We start from the raw sequence: 21110 nt of genomic DNA, 5'->3' as shown, positions 1-21110 counted from the left end.
CATCTGAGATGACATAGTAGCAACAGCTGCCCATATACACCTCACAGACTGCAAGGACTATTGCCCCACATCCCTGTACACCCCAGCCACCACCCCAAGCCTAGCCTCCCCAGTCAACCCTCATAACCACAGTCCTTATCTCCAAACTGTTCTGCACCTCCCTAAATCTGACTCAATCCCCTACCTCCTCTGCTCCCACTGTAAAGCTTCTCCTGTTTTGCTATCTTCTCAGAGTCTTCACCATCTAGCCTTTACTAAATGGAGTATTATCTCAAGATAACCCCCATTACTTCCCTGCCATGGTGGCCTTTTCTCTGCTAGCCTATATACAAGTAGAGGAAGTGGGTTTAGTAAATTGCTCACCTCCAAATCATCTCCCCCTACACACACCTCTTATAATCCTGTCTTCCAAAGGACATGCTATCCAGCTCTTCCATTCACTCCTCCTCATGAGCAACTGGAAATACTCCATTCCTAACAGTCCTCACTAGCTAATACAACTGGAATAGATACAAAAATAGCCTGGCTACTCAGTTCATTAATTACCGTATCTTCATGGTTTTGCTCTATACTCCAGTGTCAGCCATCCATTTAGCACTGAGTTGGGTCTTCAAAATCTGTATTTTGGTCATACCATTTATATCACTATACCTCTCTTATTCTTTCACCTCACTGTGGGTACATGTGCCCTCGCAGCCACATATTTTTGTCTCTACCACATGGAAGGAAAGCTTCTGTCAATACAGTGGTATCACCAGGTTTTAATTTTCCATAAAACACGTATTTTCCTTCACTGTCAAGCTAAAATGTCCTAATTCTTAATATCCATAATTACTGCTTGCTTACAGGTCACCTCAATTAATTCCCTCTACCTTTCCTTAGAAAAACCCTACCAACTGCTTTCTCTGTACCTATCTATACATTAACTGTTGAGCAATAGGGGGTGGGGCATTTGGGAATCTAGGGAGATCACAACCAGTCTAACTGACTAACTTTCATAATCTCAAGTCTCCAAACTGGTAATGCCTAGAACAAAATCATATGTGACCTCTAATAGATTCAAATTCTCCATTCCTGAAAAGGTTACTTCATACTCCTCAACTTTCTTCACATTTTCCACTTTCCTTCAACCAACACTTTCAACATATGACTATAATTCACCCTTCACTGAGAAAACTAAAGCCATCATTCCACTTTACCTTACCAACTGTACTCACCTTTTCACTGTTCCCTCCACATAGCAAAGACCAAGCTCCCCATTATGCTGTTTCATTGCCCTCTCCCTTCACCAATCTCTCTCCTTCTTACACATCAGTTCCATAAACTTACACTTGGCCTTTCTAGATCTCCCAAAAAACCCCTAGACTTCACTTATGTGTAAGTTTAAAAATTTGTGGGGTGTCTGGGGGGCTCAGTTGGTTGAGCATCTGACTCTTGGTTTTAGATCAGATCAAGATCTCAAGAGTTGTGAGATTAAGGTCCATGACAGGCTCCGTGCTCAGCAAAGGGTCTGCTGGAGAGTCTCTTCCTCTTCCTCTGCCCTTACCCCACTCATGCACTCACTCACTCTAAAATAAATAAATAAATCTTTTTTAAAAATTTTGTAAGTAAAAGATCAACACCTTCATGGGTGCTTTTCAAAAACTCTTATATGCAAGAGAAAAAGCCCTTTCACTAATTTCATTCATTAAAACAAATACCAAAAAAAATATTTACCTTAAATAAGCCTTAAATTTTAGGAGAAATAGAATTACTCTGCTAAATAGTTATAAGTCTCATGCATTTCAATTTCAAAAAATGGGGGAAGATCTAATAAAAGGAAGGTTTAGCTTTAGACAACAGTGTATTTTTTTAAGTTTTTATGTAAGTAACCTCTACACCTAAAATGGGGCTCAAACTCACAACCCCAAGAATCAAGAGTTGCAGGCTCCAAATGATCCAGCTAGGCACCCCTAGACATCATTGTCTTTTTTTTTTTAAACACTTTATTAAAGATTTTATTTATTTGAACGAGAGAGAAAGAGAGAGATCACAAGTAGGCAGAGAGACAGGCAGAGGTGGGGGGAAGCAGGCTCCCTGCTGAACAGAGCCCAATGTGAGGCTCAATCCCAGGACCCTGAAATCATGACCAGAGCCGAAGGCAGAGGCTTAACCTGCCGAGCCACCCAGGTGCCCCAACACTACTGTCTTTAAAGTTACTAAAGAGGGACACCTGGGTGGCTCAGTCAGTTAAGCTCTGCCTTCAGCTCAGGTCGTGATCCTTGAGTCCCAGGATCCAGCCCGGCATCCGGCTCCCTGCTGATTAGGGAGTCGGCTACTCCCCACCCTCTGAGACTCCCCCTCTGCTCATGCTCTCTCTCTCAAATAAATAAGTGAAATCTTTAAAAATAAATAAATAATAAAGTTACTAAAGAAAATCAACATTCTTCAGAAGCAGCTATTTTACAATACAAGAAAAATAAACTCCTATCAATATATATGTTCCTTGGGGCGCCTGGGTGGCTCAGTGGGTTAAAGCCTCTGCCTTCGGCTCAGGCCAGGCCCAGGTCCTGGGATCGAGCCCCGCATCGGGCTCTCTGCTCAGCGGAGAGTCTGTTTCCTTCTACTCTCTCTGCCTGCTTCTCTGCCTACTTGTGATCTCTGTCTGTCAAATAAATAAATAAAATCTTAAAAAAAAAAAATATATATATATATATGTTCCTTAACACCGTCATCAAATAAATTGGACTGTCAAGGCCAATAAGGAAATTATGTTTGAGGCTAACACAAAGGTAAAGAAACCTACACACTTAAACTTGACATTTTAGATTAATATCTAAAACCCAGCTGCTTAATTACAGAAACAAGAAAACTTGATGTAACTGGTATTTATCTCTAGGGTTTTTAAAAATATTTCAGATTTTAAAATCTGTGAACATTTGTTCATATGAGATTTATAATGGAAAAAAACTGGGAACAACCAAAATATCCATCAAAAGTAAATAGTTAAGGGGCGCCTGGGTGGCTCAGTGGGTTAAAGCCTCTCAGGTCATGATCCCAGGGTCCTGGGATCAAGCCCCACATCGGGCTCTCTGCTCAGCAGGGAGCCTGCTTCCTCCTCTCTCTGACTGCCTCTCTGCCTACTTGTAATCTCTGTCTGTCAAATAAATAAAATCTTAAAAAAAAAAAAGTAAATAGTTAAACTGTGGAATACATCCATACACAAAATACTACTCAGCAATAAAAGGAACAAACTACTGACACATCCAACTTGGACTGATCTCAGGGGCATTATGCTGAATGAAAAAAAGCTAACCTCAAAAAGCCACATACTGCATGATTCCACTTATATAACATTTTGAAATTATAAAATTATAAATATGGAGAACAAATTAGTAGTTGCTAGAGGTTAACAATAATGGGAAGAGGGGGCTCCTGGGTGGCTCAGTGGGTTAAGCCTCTGCCTTCGGCTCAGGTCATGATCCCAGGGTCCTGGGATTGAGCCCCACATCGGGCTCTCCACATCGGGGAAGCCCCCTCTCTCTCTCTGCCTGCCTCTCTGCCTACTTGTGATCTCTGTCTGTCCAATAAATAAATAAAATCTTCGGAGAAAAAAAAAAAAAAGGAATGATGGGAAAAAGGGGGTGGGGAGGACTATAAAAGAGGTAGCATGAGGGAGATGTCTGCGATGATGAAACAGCTTTTTACTTTAATTGCAGTGGTGGTTACACCAATCTATACGTGATAAAATGAAAAATTACATACACATTATATCAATGTCAAATTCCTGATTTTGATACTGTACTATAGTTAAATAACAAGTAGCAGCTGGGGAAAGCTAGGTGACAGATACACAGAACCTCTCTGTACAATCTTTCCAACTTCTTGTGAAAAATATAATTATTTCAAAATAAATTCTACTGGGGTGCTTGGATGGCTCAGTCGGTTAAATGTTTGACTTCAGCGCAGGTCGTGGTCTCAGGGTCCTGAGATCAAACCCTAAGTCAGGATCTGCACTTAGCAGGAATCTGCTTGTCCCTCTCCCTCTGCCCCTCACCCCCCATTCATGCTCACTCTATCTCAAATAAAATCTAAAATAAAGTAAAATGAAATAAATTCTAACATGTATATGTATATGCCTATATACATATACATATACAAAATATATATAATAAGGGTGGGGAAGCCATTAAAAACAATATACAGCTGACCCTTGAACAACATAGGTTTGAAATGTACAGTTCTGTTTACGTGTGGATTTTTTTCAACAAATACAGTACTCTAAATATATTTTCTCCTCATAATTTTTTTATTTTTTTCTCCTCATAATTTTAACATGTTCTTTTCTCTAACATTTTAAATGTAACAATACAGTATATAATACAATAGCATACAAAATAAGGATTAAATGACTATTCATGTTATCAGTAAGGCTTCCAGTCAACAGTAGACTATTAATGAAGTTTTGGGGGAGTCAAAACGTCTACGCAGGAGCTCCTGGCACTCAGTCCAGAGTATGTGACTCTTGATCTTGAGATTTTGAGTTTGAGCCCCACATTCAGTGTAGAGATTACCTAAAAAAATAAAATCTTTAAAAAAAATTATATGGAGGGGCACCTGGGTGGCTCAGTGGGTTAAGCCTCTGCCTTCGGCTTAGATCATGATCTCTGGGTCCTGGGATCGAGCCAGGCATAGGGCTCTCTGCTCAGCAGGCAGCCTGCTTACCCCTCCTCTCTGCCTGCCTCTCTGCCTACTTGCGATCTCTCTCTGTCAAATAAAATCTTTTAGAAAAATTATATGGCTATTTTCAACTGCACAGGGAGTCGTGGCACCCAGCTCCCACATCATTCAACGGTCAACTACACACTTAAAATTCTGTTAGCAAATTTGGAAAGACCTTCTCCAAAAGAGTTACTTAGGTAAACTATATTTTACTCAGTAAAAAAAAACCATTAGAATTGGTCATTGGTCAATACATTAGTAAAAACTTCCTATTATTTTTAGTAATTCTCTATAACATACTGGAGAAACTGTTACTTTTGCTTGAAAACTTCACTGTTCCCTAACACAATCCTTTCCATTTTTTTCTTTAAAGATTTTATTTTTAAGTAATCTCTACACCCAATGTGGGACTCAAACTCACAACCTCAAAATCAAGAGTAACATGCTCTACCAACTGAGCCAGCGAGGCACCCCAGACTCTTTCTACTTTTAGATGACAGTTCTTAAAAACCTGCATAATAACCCTAAATTGCCATCCCTTTCACCCAACGAAGCAAAAATTTTGTATCAGACAGAGCTCAATTTAAATCCTAACCCTACCATCTAGCTATAAAAATGTAAAATCCCTATATTAATGATTTCATAAGGGTAAATGATGCCATTTATAAAACATAATGGTGCCTAATAAAGCATATACTCGGTAAGGTTTTGAAGAAAAAAATTTTGTTCTGCAATTTCTTATAGATAAAATTAACATATAACATTGTATTATTTAAGGTGTACAACAATTTAAGGCATGTATATAGTGACATGATTTCCACAATAAGGTTACAACCATCACTTCACGTGGTTATAAATTATTCTTTTCTGGATGTACCTGGGGGCTGCCTTCAACTCAGGTCATGATCCCAGAGTCCTGGGATCAAGCCCTGAGTCAGGTTCCCTGCTTGGCAAGGACTCTGCTTGTCCCTCTGCCTCTGCCCCTCCCCCCAGCTTGTGAGTCAGCGCTCTCTCTCTGTCTGAAATAAGTAAAATCTTTATTTTTTTTTAATATTTTATTTATTTGACAAAAATCACAAGTAGGCAGAGAGGCAGGCAGGGTGAGCGGGGGAAGCAGGCTCCCCCCTGAGCAGAGAGCCCAATGCGAGGTTAATCAAAGGACCTGACCTAAGCTGAAAGCAGAGGCCTTAACCCACCAAGCCACCCAGGAAACCCTCAAATAAATAAAATCTTTAAAAAAAAATTATTTTTCTTATGATGAGAACTTTTAAGATCTACCTGCTCTCTTCACAGCTTTCAAATATACAATACAGTATGGTTAACAATAGTCACTATACTATACATATCCCCAGAATTTATACACAGAAGTCTGTACCTTTTTACCACCTTCACCCATTTCCCACCAACTCCCACACATACTGGTTTAAGGTTTGCTACTGAAAAGTCATTTAAAATTCCAAATATTAGAAATGGCTGTGTCTTAGTTTTCTCCAACAGTTTTTACTATGTTTTGTTCTGTTTTTACCTTCAGTTTATAAATTGCAGGACTTCCTGGGAAAAGTTTGGCTGCTCTTTCAACCCAGTATTTTGCTCTTCCATCAGTAACATCATTTTTACAAAGCAATTCTGCAATCTTCAAAACAAGATCTTTTTGTGTTGGGTTTAATTCCACCGAACGCTGACAGCAGAAAAGAAATAATAAGTTAGGATTCCTAAAGTACCTACGCTCACATATAAAAGTTAAAAATTCATCGCTGTCCACCTTAAAAATTTTTCCCAATGACAACATGGTATTTCAAAGTTGTTTAAGTCAAACTTAAAGTGTACTGGAATTTTCTGCAGATGAATTAAGTAAAAATTATGTTTTTATCAGGTAAGCGCTCCCAAAAAAGAAAGAAAACCACACTCATAAGAACAGCATTTCTGGGTGTTAATCCTCTTTTACAAGTGCTAACTTAATGATTAAATTACAGTGTACTTTGAGCCAAATAATTTAAGATCTATTCTAATCTGTGTTAATATTATTTTCATACCAATGCTTATTTTCATAACATGCATAAAATATATTTGAATTATTTATTATACAAATTACTCTGGGTATCATGTGTGTGACTGTGCAAAGGCTATATTTTAATCTTAAATGCTTTACCTTGTAACATTCAACAGCTTTGTCTATATTTTCCTCCACTTCATGAAGAAGACCAAGAAATCTGTGAGCTTTGGGATCTCTTTCTTGCACATTAATATATGCGGTTATATATCTGTTTAAAAATAATACAAAAATAATCTTCAAATTATAACATTCAGAACTGTATTTAATTCCAACCTGAAGAGTACATCTTAAACCAAAGCAAACACTAAACTAATCCACACTATTATTCTCATTATTGACTACCACTGTTTAAACTAGAATATGCAAAAAACTCAAAAGTATCCATAAAAAGAATAAACACATACATACAAAATTGACAATATACTTATTTTACCATTAACTACTACATTTACCAAATGTTTTTTCTAATGCTACCCATACATATGAACACATAAATTGCTTTTCCCCGATATTTCAATAAAGCACTAAAAAGTTTTACACAGAAATTAGAAAAAGATTATAGTAAATATTTACCTTTTCTTATTGTACTATTCACCTTTTAAACAAGAAAGTAATATCTAATAATAGTACTGTTCCCAGCTAAAACAGAGCAGAGGAAAAATTACTAAATAAACTAACAAACGTACGTAATATCCATTTCTTAAATCAAGTTAACAGCTAAAAAATAAGCATCTTCTAGGCTCAATAAATATTATATATAAATATATACATAAACAATAAATATATCTATATATACACCAAAAACCAAAACTGGAGGAAAAAGGGTCATATTAAAAAGGAACAAGGTTGACAGTCCCATTGCTGCTAGTTAAATAAAGGTGTTATTATTTTCCTTACCTATCAGCATTTTCATCTTCCCATAAATGTCTTTAACCTGTCTGCTTGCCTCCCTCCTAATTTCCCGCTTTAACGCACTCTAAATCAGGAAACCAGACCACCGAACTTCTTGGCCTTTGGAGATGAGACAAAGCCTCAGGCTGTTACCTATTGAGTCAAAGATCTTTTACACAAGCTATTCTCCTGTCCAGAAATCAGTTTAATTTTGTATTCACTGGTATTTTTCCAGCTGATTAAAGTACCAGATATCTAACCAGGAAGAAATTTAAAACAGCATGGTTCTCTTTTATTCCTTAGAAGTGTTTTAAGCCTAATGATTTCTTGCCCTAAGTATAAACAAGCGGCATGCATGCAGAAAATACTCATTCTAGGCTCAATCTCCATGGAATTGAAGCTAGTCCTTTGTATCAGTCTGGAGTGATATAATACCTTATTTCCAGGACATACATAGGAAGACTGCTAAAAAAACATATTATTTTCACCCATTTCAAGTAAGAATACCCGGGTGGAGGTGGGGAATGACTTTAGAAAACTAAAGCATGTTTACAGTTTGGTACTTACTTTTTAGCAAGATCATATTCTTTAACTTCATAGTACAGCTTTGCAAAATAGAATCCTTTCATTGACTTCTAAAAAAAAATTAAGAGTTATTTTAATTTTCCATATTTTAAATTTTGTAAAGTATTCATAGAACTAAAATCTGCCCTAGTAAGGTTAGTATTAACATACTTGATTCTTGTTCACCTAAAAGGTATGAAAAAAAACTGCCTGCAGAAATGGACATATATCGTAAAAATCATGATTCCATGTTTTATAATTCTCATCATAAAACTAAAAATAAATTTAAGAACAGCAGGACAAGACAACATCAGAAATTAAGAATTTATAACAGCAAGAAAGCTGAAAAAACATGTGGTGCCACTCTCTCACTTTACAGATAACTAAACAGATGGAAACCTGCTTTCTTAGGGGAAGCAAGGTATACTAAAAACTTCTCTTGCCATATTCAAGTCTTTATGGGGAAAAATAAGTAAGTACTTCCAACCCATTAAAGCATGGAGGACTCCCCGGTCCAGGTACTGTTTGTTGTTCTCTCTACAGATCAGTGTTTTACACTCAAAGAATTAAAAAGGTAGAAATAAAAGTTGAATACTTCCAGTAATAAACCAAGTCCACCCCCTGGCTCTTTTATTTCCCTAAGTTCCAAAGTTTAAGATCCTGGGACACACCAGATTCTATCATACACACATGATAAGGGTACACAGCCATCAAACATAATTTTTGAAAATTATACAAGGACACAGAAAAAAAACAATATATTAATTGGAAAAAGTCTACAAAGCAGTATGTTTTCATTTACTCATTTGATTTCTTTAAAAATGCAGATTTAGGATTTGTTTGTGTGCCTGCTATCATTCACCAAGTACTGGGGCACCAGTAGGACACACAAAAAAATCTCTGTCTTCAAGAGGCCTGCATTTTAGAAGAGGTGACAAGCAAACCATTACCTATATAGGAGCAGAAAAGAGTGCTATTTTATAGTATTTCATCAATTATTTTCAGTACACCACATTTCGACAAAGCTAGAATCACTATATATCTCACAAATCACAGGACTCCTAACACTGTTGCCTGTTCAGTTGGCAGTGTTTCTTCTTTCTTAGCTGGTAATGGTGGTAGGGCACAATGGCATCATATGTTCTATAAAATAAGAGTTGTCGGGAAACGTCTTACTAAGGGGATATTTGATCAGATACCTAATGAGGTGAAGAAGTGATTATCTAGGGTAGACTAGAGAGCAGATGGACTGTTTGCCCACTGTTAACTATGTTTCAATTTTTCCTTTTTAATCAAACCTACAGAAAACACTCTTAATCACACTCATCTTCTTAAAATATTCTTCTCAATGACTTCAAAGACACCATGCTCTCTAGTTTAAATTCCACCTTAGTGGCCATTCCTTCTCAGGCTCTTCCTTACACTGACTTCCCCACGAACCAGTCCTAAATCCTCTTCTCTTTCAGATCTCCTCTGTGTCAAATACTGAATCTCACCTATGACTACTGACAGTATACTGACTCTCAAATATGTATCTTTGGTTCTCACTTTTCCTAAGCTCTAAACTTATGTGCAAAACATCATCACCAAAATCTGTCAGCTCTACCTTCTACATTACCTCAATCCACCCATTTTTTTACATCTCTGTTGCTATTACCAAAGTCCAAGTCTGCTATGATTTCCCTCTAGGACTTCTGAAAAGGCTAATTCCTTCCTGTTTCCCTCTATGTATTTTTCCTCCCATCTAATTCATTCACCAAAGGGGTATCATTTCAAACATAAGACAAACCATGTTACGCTTCTGCTTAAAATGTAAAATCCTTCTATGGCTTTTGAAAATACCCAAATTTCTCACCAAAGGCTAGCATGACATGGACTTTACTTCACCTGGCCCTTGCATACTATAGGTTAGCCAGTGACAAAAACCAGAATGCATCTCTACAACTGGGGCAGCCCTGGGGGCTCTGTTTTAAACAGGCCAACAGCCGGTATTGATATGATATGATTTCTATCCATCACTTTCAATATCAGAGTGAGAAATTCAATGAATGCACGTAAATGAAAGAGAAACTATGGTTCCCTTAAACAAATGCCTCATCATCTAGAGACACATGTGAATGAACAAACAAGATTCTCACTATCCTAGTGAAACCACAACTAAGGGGAAATGAGCTTGAGAGAATCACCTGACCAAAACAAAACAGAAATCCCTACTAAGCAAGACTCTAGTCTGGCACAGTGAAACAGTTAAGTATCGAATAAATGGAAGGCTCCCCATGCCCCACACTTCCCTCTCACCTCCCCCTACATCTTGGGGAGGCAGGGTTGGGTCCAGTATATCTGTTAAAAATGTAACACAGTATTCTAAGTCAAGTGAGTAGAGAAAAATTCCAGGGAAGCAAAAGGGAAAAAAAAAAAAAAAAATCTACATTTTCAGTAGGAATACAGACCCAGAAAAGTGGGGTCTCCCAATCCTTCTGATTTTTAGTTTTGAGCAGATGTCAGAAAAGTTACCATACTGACTTTGGGCACTCAAGTCCTCAGAAACCTCACTTTTTGGCCCTTGATTTCACTTCATCCTATCTTTGTGAAGCAGAATTCACCTATCACTGGATTTGTTCACTCACTAATGGCTAGGTTTACTTAACTTAGATCTTCACCCCACATGAGCTGGGTTTAGACCTTCATGAGACTAGCCGGTTTTACTCTGATAATGGATTGTCTCCATAATAATCCTGCTCAGTACAAGAGAAACCACAGTTCAAACACTGACTGCCTGCATGAGTTTGCCTGATGAACAATTAAGTCAAAGCCAACAACTAGGCAGGACAATGCAGCAGCAAAGTGGTATTTCAGATAGTTCTGAATAGCATTCTCCCACTATCATACTAAAGTATGCTTGCTTCATTATTTCTCACAAAATCCTGTTAATTTCCTTCACTGAATTTATACAGTTTGTAAGTATTTTTGTTTGTATAGCTATCTATCCCTCAAAACTGTAAGGCTTGGGGCGCCTGGTGACTCCATGGGTTAAAGCCTCTGCCTTCGTCTCGGGTCATGATCCTAGGGTCCTGGGATCGAGCCCCACATCAGGCTCTCTGCTGAGTAGACAGCCTGCTTCCCCTCCTCTCCGTGTCTTCCTCTCTGCCTGCTTGTGATCTCTAAGCGTCAAATAAATAAATAAATAAATAACTTAAAAAAAAAAACTGTAAGGCCCCACTGAAGTAAGACCCTGTGGTTTGCCCACCACCATGGAACCAGGAACATTAACTGGCAGATGTTACATATTCACTATTTATTGAAATACACATAAATTTGTGTACCATTATTTCCTAATAAATTTCTAAAAACTAAATAACTAGTTCAAAGAATACAACTAGTTCAAAGAATATTTAAATATCTGAACCATTTACTATAATGCCAGTAGAGATTATAGCACAGTTTATAGTTTATATTCCAATATGGTTTATAGCCATACAGTTTATAGCAATCTACTTCTCCACTCAGCATTTGAATACCTCAGAGTACATACTCCTCAAAATTAATTAATTTTTCCCATTTCTTCAATCACTGCCAACTTGGTAAGCAGAAGAGGTACCACTAAGTCAACCTGGCATTTCTCTGATTGATAAGACCAATTTTTAATATTCACACTGAAATATTTAGAGTATAAATTCTCTACTAATATACTATGGCCATTCCCAACTTTCAAAGGGCACAGAAAAGATTCTCTTGCTAATTTTTAAGGGTTCTTAACCATACAGACATCTGAGGGTTTTTTGAAGCCAAGAGTCAGGGGTCCAACCAAGTGCACCACCCAGAAGCCCCTCAGGGCTTTCTGCAGCTTTCCCAAATTGTCATTTATCTGTGTTTATGTGTTTGTGAAATAAAGCTTCAATTTTTATGCAGTAAAAACTATCTTTACTGGGTGGGGTTTTTTTTTTTTTTTTTCAGATTATATGGTATAAAAGGTCTTTTTCATTTGAGTTGAAAACTCATCTGTATTTTCTTTCAGTTTCTCTAAAATTACTTTTAAGTCAAACTTGTTTTGGTAAATAATGAAGCCAAGAACCCTATTTTTAAAAAATAAATGATTAAACCCAAAAAGATCATTAAACAAAATGTCAATTGTTCAAGCAACATCTACTGTATAATCCATATTTTCTCCATTGCTTTGGAATGTCACTTTGCAGTGTCACATAAATCTATGTTATGGCATCTTAACTTAAAACCCCTCTCTCCTACTATACTTCTTAATCCTCACCAAAGAAGGTGTTAAATAAGCAGATATGTTTTAAGTCATAAAAACATACAGGAAGATTAAAAAAATTTAAAATTACAGAAAAGTATAAAGTTGACAAGACATACACACACACAAATCTTTTGTTTGTATCTTACACTACTTCCTCTCTTAAGGAACGAATACTGCTAAATAATTTTCACAAGGTCTGACTGACAAAGTGAGGGAAGACATAGGGCAATAATGGGACACATATGTGGATAGTTATTTAGGGCAAACAAGAGCACGAATGTGTTTTCAGGATAAGGAAAAACAGCCAGTTGTTTCAGAAAACAGCCAGTTTTCTGAAAGAAAAGGGGGAAATAAGGGCTTAGGAAACTGAAAGGGTAACAAGAAAAGATGTCAGGGCAGTACCTTGAAAAGGAAATTTACAGCTGACAGAAGAATGAATAGGGCCTGGTGGTTCACTGCCAACAGTCTCAGTTTACCAATGACGAAGTGAGGTAGTTTGTTGAGTAAACGTGTGAAGAATTTGAGGTGCACAGTGAAATTCTAAAACAGAGACTGAAAAGAGTAAGTGATCAAGGACAGGTGCAAGGCCCACAAATAAATGCTCACCTATACAGTCACATAATCTCCAACAAGGGTGCTAACAACACTCAATGGAGAAAAGACTGTTTTCAACAAATGGTGCTGGGAAAACTGGATACTCATATGCAAAAGAGTAAAGCCGGACCCTTACTTTACACCATCTGCAAAAATGAACCCCAAATGAATTAAAGACCTAAAACTAAGATCCAAAACTATAAAACTCCTAGAAGAAAACACAGGGGAAACACTATATTTGATTAAGCAATATATTTCTTGGGATTGACACCAAACACATGGGAAACCAAGTAAAAATAGACAGAAATAAATCAAACTTAAAAACTTTTGTATATCAAAGGACACAATCAATAGGGTAAAAAAGTCAACCTATAGAATGGGAGTAATATGTGCAGACCATACAACTGATAAAGGATTAATATCTAGGATATATTAAAAAAAAACAAAAACACTCCTACAATTCAATAATAAAAAAATCAAATAACCCAACTAGAAAACAGGCAAAAGACTTTATAATAGACATTACTCCAAAAATGATATATGAATTCCTAAAAGCACATAAAGAGCTGCTCAACATCACCAATCAAGGAAATGGAAATCAAAATCACCATGGGAGGGGCGCCTGGGTGGCTCAGTGGGTTAAGCCTCTGCCTTTGGCTCAAGTCGTGATCTCAGGATTCTGGGATGGCGCTCCGCATCGGGCTCTCTGCTCAGCGGGGAGCCTGCTTCCCCCTCTCTCTCTCTGCCTGCCTTTCTGCCTACTTGTGATCTCTGTCAAATAAATAAATAAAATCTTTAAAAAAAAAAAATCACCATGGGATACCATTTTATATCCACTAGAATGGCTACTATGCAAAAAGGAAAAAAAAATGAAAATAACAAGTGCTGGTAGTGGTATGGAAAAGTTGGAACCCTTGTGTATTGTTAGTGGAAATGTAAAATGGTGCAATCATTATGGAAACAATATGGTAGCTCCTCACAAAAGTAAAATTTAAACTACCATATTTCAATCCAATTTCTGGGTATATAACCAAAAAAATGAACAAATGAATGTAAACAGAGAGATAAAAATTGTAAGCACAAAAAGAAATGCTAGAGATCAAAAACATTATCATAGAAATGAAGAAAGCCTTTGATGGGCTTACTAATAACCTGAACATGGCTGAAGTAAGTATCTCCAAACTTGAGGCTATCTCAAAAAAATCTACAAAACTGAAAAGCAAAGAGAAAAAAAGATAACAACAAACAAAACAAAATATCCAAGAACTATGGAATAACTACAAAATTAATAACATCCATGAAATAAGACTAAAAAGAAAGAGAAAGGATGAAGGAACAGGAGAAATATCTGAAACAATAATTACTATGAAATTCCCCCAACTTAATGTTACCCAAAAATCCAGAAAACTCAGATCTAGCATGCTCAGAGAGCATCGAGCAGAATAAATGACAATAATAATAATAATAATATACTTACACATATCCTATTCCAACTACTGAAAATAGAAGACAAATGACATAGAACGTGGAGAAAAAAAAAAACCTCTCCTATACAGGAGCAAAAGTAAAAAATCACATTTAACTTCTCAAAAATCATGCAAGCAAAAGAGTGGAGTGAAATATTTAAAGTTGAGAGAAAAAACAGCCAACCTAGAGAGAAAAAACAGCCAACCTAGAGTTGAGAGAAAAAACAGCCAACCTAAGTGGAGTGAAATATTTAAAGTTGAGAGAAAAAACAGCCAACAGTACTCCATAAGAAATGGGAGAAATATTTTCTCACACAAACAAAATTGAAGGAATTTGTTACCAGTACATCAGCCTTACAAAAGATGTTAATTTAGAGAAAAAAAAATGATACAGATGAGAAATTCACATCTATGTAAAATATATATATATGAAGGTAAAATAAAAACAACTAATTTTCTTTCTCTTAACTGATCTAACATATACCAGTTGTTCAAAACAATACCAACACGTATTTCCATTATGTATGAGAAAAACAAAATTTCGATGTTTACATACATGCTCATGTATTTTATATAAAAGTAAAATATGTGATGGCAACGACACAAAGAAAAGGAAAATTTAAGATTACTTTATTATGAGGTACTCACATTACCCATGAAGTACTGTAGTATTATTTGAAAGTAGACCTGGATTAGTTGTAAATGTATACTGCAAACTCTAAGGAAACCACTAAACAAGTAAAAAAAAAAAGTTTAACATGCTAAAAAAGGAGCAAAATTGGAGTCACAGAAAATTCTAAGTGAAAACCAGGGAAGGCAGAAAAAGAAAGGAAGACAAAAATATGGGAAGAACTAGGACAACAGAAAATAGCAATAAATATGATAGCTCTTAACACAACCATATCATTAACTAGAACATCAACGGTAGATGTCTACCAATAGATAATTTTAATCCACAATGACAATGTCTAAGATTAACTATATGTTGTCTATAGGAAACCCCAATTAAATACGAAAACAGATTAAAGGTAAATGGCTGAAAAAAAGAAAACACTAACTCAAAAAGATATATGCATCCCCAAGTTCACTGAAGCATTACTTACAACTGCCAAGACATGAAAACAACCTACGTGTCCACTAACAGATGAATAAAGAAAATGTGGCACATATATACAACAGAATATATTCTAACCATAAAAATATGAAATCCTGCCATCTGCAATAACATGAGTCGATTTCAAGGGCATTACATTAAATGAAATAAGTCAGAGAATGACAAATACAGCATGATTTCCCTTATATGTGTGGAATTTCAAAAAAACAAAAACAAAACAAAGACTCATGATCACAGATAGAAAAAAGACTGGTGGTTGCCAGAGTTGGGAGGGTAGGCAAAAATGGGATTGAGCCAGGCACGGGGCTCCTTGCTGAGGAGGGATCCTGCTTCTCCCTCTGCCTGCATGTCCTCTGTTTGTGCTCTCTAGTACACACTCTTTCTCTGCCAAATAAATAAATAAAATCTTTAAAAAAAAAAAAAAAACGCAGACAAGAAATAGATTACCTAAATAGGACTATATCTATTAAAGAAATTGAATAAATAATAATCTTCCAAGCCTAAAAAGCACCAGGTTCACTGAAGTCTACCAAACTTAATGAAAAAGAAATTATACCAATTCTCTACACTCTTCCAGAAGATATAAGCAAATAAAATAACTCTTAATTCCTATGAGACTAGCATTATCTTAATACCAAAACCAGACAAAAACATTACAAGGAAACTACAGACAAGCATCACTCACAAATACAGCTATAAAAGGTCCTCAACAGAATATTAGCAAACCAAATCCAACAATGTATAAAAAAGAATTATATGCCAAAACCAAGTGGGGATTTATCCCAGGTATGCAAGGCTGGTTCAACTTTTAAAAATGAATTAATATAATCCATCACATCAACAAGCTAAAAAAAAAAAAAATTCATGATCACATTAATACATGTAGAAAAACATTTGACAAAAACTCCACACCCATTCACAATAAAACAAACAAGCAACAAAAACAATGCTCCGTAAACCAGGAATAGAGGCAAATTCCTCAACTTAATAAAGAATATGTACAAAAGCAAACATCATACTTAACGGTAAGGAACTCAAAAGTTTTCTCACTGAGTTCAGGAACAAGGCAAGGATGTCCCCTCTCATCAAGGATGTCCCTTTACATCATCATAGTGGAAGTCCTAGCTAATACAGTAACAGAAAAAAAAAAAAAAAGAAAAGAAACAAAACAGGTTGGAAAGGAAAAAATAAAACTACATTTGCAGATGACATGACTGTCCACATAGAAATCCAAAACAACTGATGAAAAAATCCTGGAAATAATAAGCAAGTTTGAAGAATAATAGGGTAATACAAAAAAGTCAATCACTTTCCTATATACCAGCAATGACAAGATGAATTTGAAATATGAAACACAGTATCACTTACATTAGCACCCCCAAAAAGGAAATGAAGGTGATCCCTGAACATTGTGGGAGGTGGGGATGCCATCCTTCTGCACAGTTGAAAATCTATATATAATTTTTGACTCCCCCAAAAACCTAACTACTAAAAGCCCGCTATTAATTAAAAGCCTTACTATTAACAAAGAAGACAATTAACACACAGTCTGTACATGATACTATATGCTACATTCTTAAAATAAAACTAGAGAAAAAAATTAAATCATAAGGAAAAAAGTCGTAAGGAAGATGAAAATACATTAATACCCTACTGTATTTATTTAAAAAAAAATGGCACAGAAGTGGACACGTGCTGTTTAAACCCTGTTTTCACGCGTTAAGTATAGTTATAAACCTAACAAGATATGTGTAAGAAAAAAATATATATATAAAATCTGTAAGAGAGTAACTACAAAACTCTGATGAAAGAAATCAAGAACTAGGGGCACCTGGGTGGCTCAGTTGGTTAAGTGACTGCCTTCAGCTCAGGTCATGATCCTGCAGTTCCAGGATCAAGTCCCCTATCAGGCTCCCTGCTCAGCAGGGAGTCTGCTTCTCCCTCTGACCTCTCTCTCTCATTCTCTCTCTCAAATAAAAAATAAAATCTTTTAAAAAAGAAAGATATCAAAGAACTAAATAATTGAAGACATTCCATGTTCATGGACAGAAGATCTGATCTTAACAAGATGTCAGTTTTTCCCAACTTCACCTACAGATTCAGTGCAATCCCAATCAAAATCCCAAGAACTTATTTTGTGGATATCAGCAAAGTGATTCTAAAGTTTATTGATAGAGGCAAAAAAACCCAAAGTTGCAAAATATTGAAGAAAAAAATTAGGACTGACACTACCTGACTTCAATACTTACTATAAACCTAGACTAATCAAGACAATGTGGTATTAGGTGGTCCGTTCAAATTAGCTGATAATGTAGCAGAAGTGGAGCAGAAAAAGCGCACCTTCCACAAGTTCACCTACCCTGGCATGGACCTCAACCAGCTGCTGGATGTGTCTTAAAAGCCATTAGTGCAGCTGTACAGTGCCTGGCAGCAGTAGGGGCTCAGCTGGGGTTTGTGGAGGAAACAACATTCAGTGCTGAAGCATGTGTCCAAGGCCAAAGAGGCTCCCCTGATGGAAAAGGTGGTTAAGATGAACCTGTGGGACATGATCATCCTGCCTGAGGGTGGTGGGCAACATGGTGGGTGTCTACAATGGCAAGACCTTCAAACAGGAGGAAACCAAGCCCAAGATGACTGGCCACTATCTGGGTGAGTTCTCCATTACCTTCAAGGCTGTGAAGCACAGCAGGCTTGGTATTGAGACCACCCACTCCTCTACTTCATCCCTGGTAAGCAGCCTGTTCAGCCAATAAAGGCACAGACTTCTCAAAAAAAAAAAAAAAAAAAAAAAAAAAAAGTGTATTAGCAAAATCAATAACAAAAACAAAAGTATACTAGGAAAAATATAAACAAAAGGGACGCATATAAATATAGTTAACTGATTTCTGACACAAGAGCAAGGGCAATATAGTGGAGGCAAAATAGTCTTTCAACAAAGAGTACTGGAATAATTGACATCCACACACAAAACCATAATAAAAATAATAACAAAAACACAGAACTCATACCCTTGCAAAATTTAATGGAAAATGGATCACGAACCTAAATGGAAACATAAAACTATAAAATTTCTAGGAGATAATGGGAGAAAATCTAAATGACCTCAGGTTTGGTGAGGACTTTTTTTTTTTTTAAGATTTTATTTATTTATTTGACAGAGACCACAAGTAGGCAGAGAGGCAGAGAGAGAGGGGGAAGCAGGCTCCCCGCTGAGCAGAGAGCCCGATGCGGGGCTCGATCCCAGGACCCCGAGATTCATGACCTGAGCCGAAGGCAGAGGCTTAACCCACTGAGCCACCACCCAGGCGCCCCATTGGTGATGACTTTTTAATATACAACACCAACAGAATAACCCATGAAAGCACTGATATGCTATATTTCATTAAAATTAAGAATTTCTGTTCTGGGGGCGCCCAGGTGGCTTACTCGTTAACCATCTGCCTTCAGCTCAGGTCATGATCCCAGGGTCCTGGGATGGAGCCCTGCATCAAGCTCCCTCCTCAGCAGGAAGCCTATTTCTCCCTCTCCCTGCTTGTGTTCCCTCTCTTCGCTGTGTCTCTGTCAAATTAAAAAAAAAAAAAAAAAAAAAAATCTTTAAAAAAAGGAAAAACTTCTATTCTGCAAAAGACACTGTCAAAAGAATGAAGACAAACCACAGAATGGAAAAAATATTTGCAAGAGAAACATTTGAGAAAGGACTATTACCCAAAATACACTAATTTTAATAAGTAGAAAACGAGATTTAAAAATGAATCAATGGGGGTGCCTGGGTGGCTCAGTGGATTAAAGCCTCTGCCTCCGGCTTGGGAGCCTGCTTCCCCCTCTTTGCCTGCCTCTCTGCCTACTTGTGATCTCTGTCTGTCAAATAAATAAAAAAATTTTGGGGGAAAAAAAAAAATCAATGATCTGAACACATCACCAAAAAAAAAAAAAAAAGTAATAATAATACAGACAGAAAATAAGTATATAAAAAAATTCACATTGATTTGCCTGCAAATTAAAATAAGATACCATTACATATGTATCAGAATAGCCAATATCTAGAACACTTACAACACCAAGCAAGGCTGTGGTGTTGCAGGAACTCTCATTCATTGCTGGTAGAAACGCAAAATAGTAGATACACTGTGGAAGACAGTTTGGCAGTTTCTTACAAAATTAAACATAGACATTAACGTGTACACACACACACCCAAAATCTAAAAACCTAAACATACACTTAAATGATCTAGCAATAGTGTTCCTTGGTATTTACTCAGGAGAATTGAGAACTTAAGTCACCCAAATTCCCACATACAAAAGTTTTATAGTCAAATCTTTGAAGCAACCAAAATGTTCTTCAGTAGGTGAATGAATAAACTGTGGTACATGCAGTTAATAAGATATTTTTCAGCACTTTAAAACAAATGAACTATCAAGCCATGAAGAGACATGGAGAAGACTTACGTACACATTAGTGAATGGAAAAAGCCAATGTGAAAAGGTTACATACTGTACGATTCCAACTATAAGATATTCTGAAAAAGGCAAAACTATGAGGACACAAAAGATTAGTGGTTGGGGTGCCTGGGTGACTCAGTGGGTCTCTGCCTCTGCCTTCAGCTCAGGTCATGATCTCGGCGTCCTGGGACTGAGTCCCATACTGGGCTCTCTGCTCAATGGGGAGCCTGCTTCCCCCTTTCTCTCTGCCTGCCTCTCTGCCTAGTTGTGATCTCTCTCTCTCTCCGTCAAATAAATAAATAAAATCATAAAAAAAATAAAAAATAAAAAAGATTAGTGGTTGCCAGGGACTAGGGGTAAGGATGAATAGGCTGAGCACAGAGGATTTTTAGTACAATAAAACTACTCTGTGTGACACAATAATGGTAGATATACATTATTATATATTTGTCAAAACCCATAGATTATACAACACCATAAATGAAGCCTAAAGGTTAACTATGGACTTTGGGTGCCAATGATATGTCAAAATACGTTCAACTGTAACAAGTATACCACTCTGTGGGGAATACTGATAACGGGTGAGGCCAAGCATTGTGTGCAGGCAGGGAGTTATGTGGGGAGTATCTGTACCTTCTCCACAATATTGCTGTGAACCTTAAGGTTGAGAAGAGGCCACAGGAAAGAAGGCAGGAATGGTCTGGGAGCAAAACAGACTGTGGCCATCCAAGGTTAGGAGGGAGACAGCACAGTAGGGGGCAAGAAACTGATCATCACACCAAGGAGTTCACAGGGGTAAGATTAAGTCCCATAATACTTGGCTTTGAAAGCAAGAGAGGCCAAGGAATTTAAAAATCAGAGAGATCTGGCTCTGAGAGCCCAGAAGGCATACACAAAGCACAACAGCCTACAGAGATACAGCACAGAAGCAGCAACTTGAAAAATATCTGCGGTATACAGTGAGGAAGAGTTATTTACTCATCTCAGAGTGTGTCACAAAGAGGCAAGGGTAACAGGGAGTCCCCTCCAGGAACA

At 36.9% G+C, this 21110-nt stretch overlaps 1 protein-coding gene across 2 annotated transcripts in view; it reads right to left on the bottom strand.

The window, feature by feature from the left end:
* RANBP2 (RAN binding protein 2) overlaps positions 1-21110 on the bottom strand; it is a 76354-nt gene that overhangs the window by 43708 nt on the left and 11536 nt on the right. For both annotated transcript variants that reach the window (XM_032842420.1, XM_032842421.1), the window contains exons 2-4: positions 8213-8280; positions 6851-6962; positions 6227-6379 (exon numbers count right to left, since the gene is read on the bottom strand). In XM_032842420.1, the coding sequence (XP_032698311.1) occupies positions 6227-6379; positions 6851-6962; positions 8213-8280 (333 nt within the window). The remainder of the gene's footprint in view (positions 1-6226; positions 6380-6850; positions 6963-8212; positions 8281-21110) is intronic.

This window comes from Lontra canadensis, unplaced genomic scaffold (assembly GCF_010015895.1).
Source record: "Lontra canadensis isolate GAN:19392208 unplaced genomic scaffold, GSC_riverotter_1.0 scaffold130, whole genome shotgun sequence".
Classification (NCBI taxonomy): domain Eukaryota; kingdom Metazoa; phylum Chordata; class Mammalia; order Carnivora; family Mustelidae; genus Lontra; species Lontra canadensis.
The sequence above is the reverse complement of the archived record's forward strand: the minus strand, read 5'-3'. Positions and strand labels throughout refer to the sequence as shown.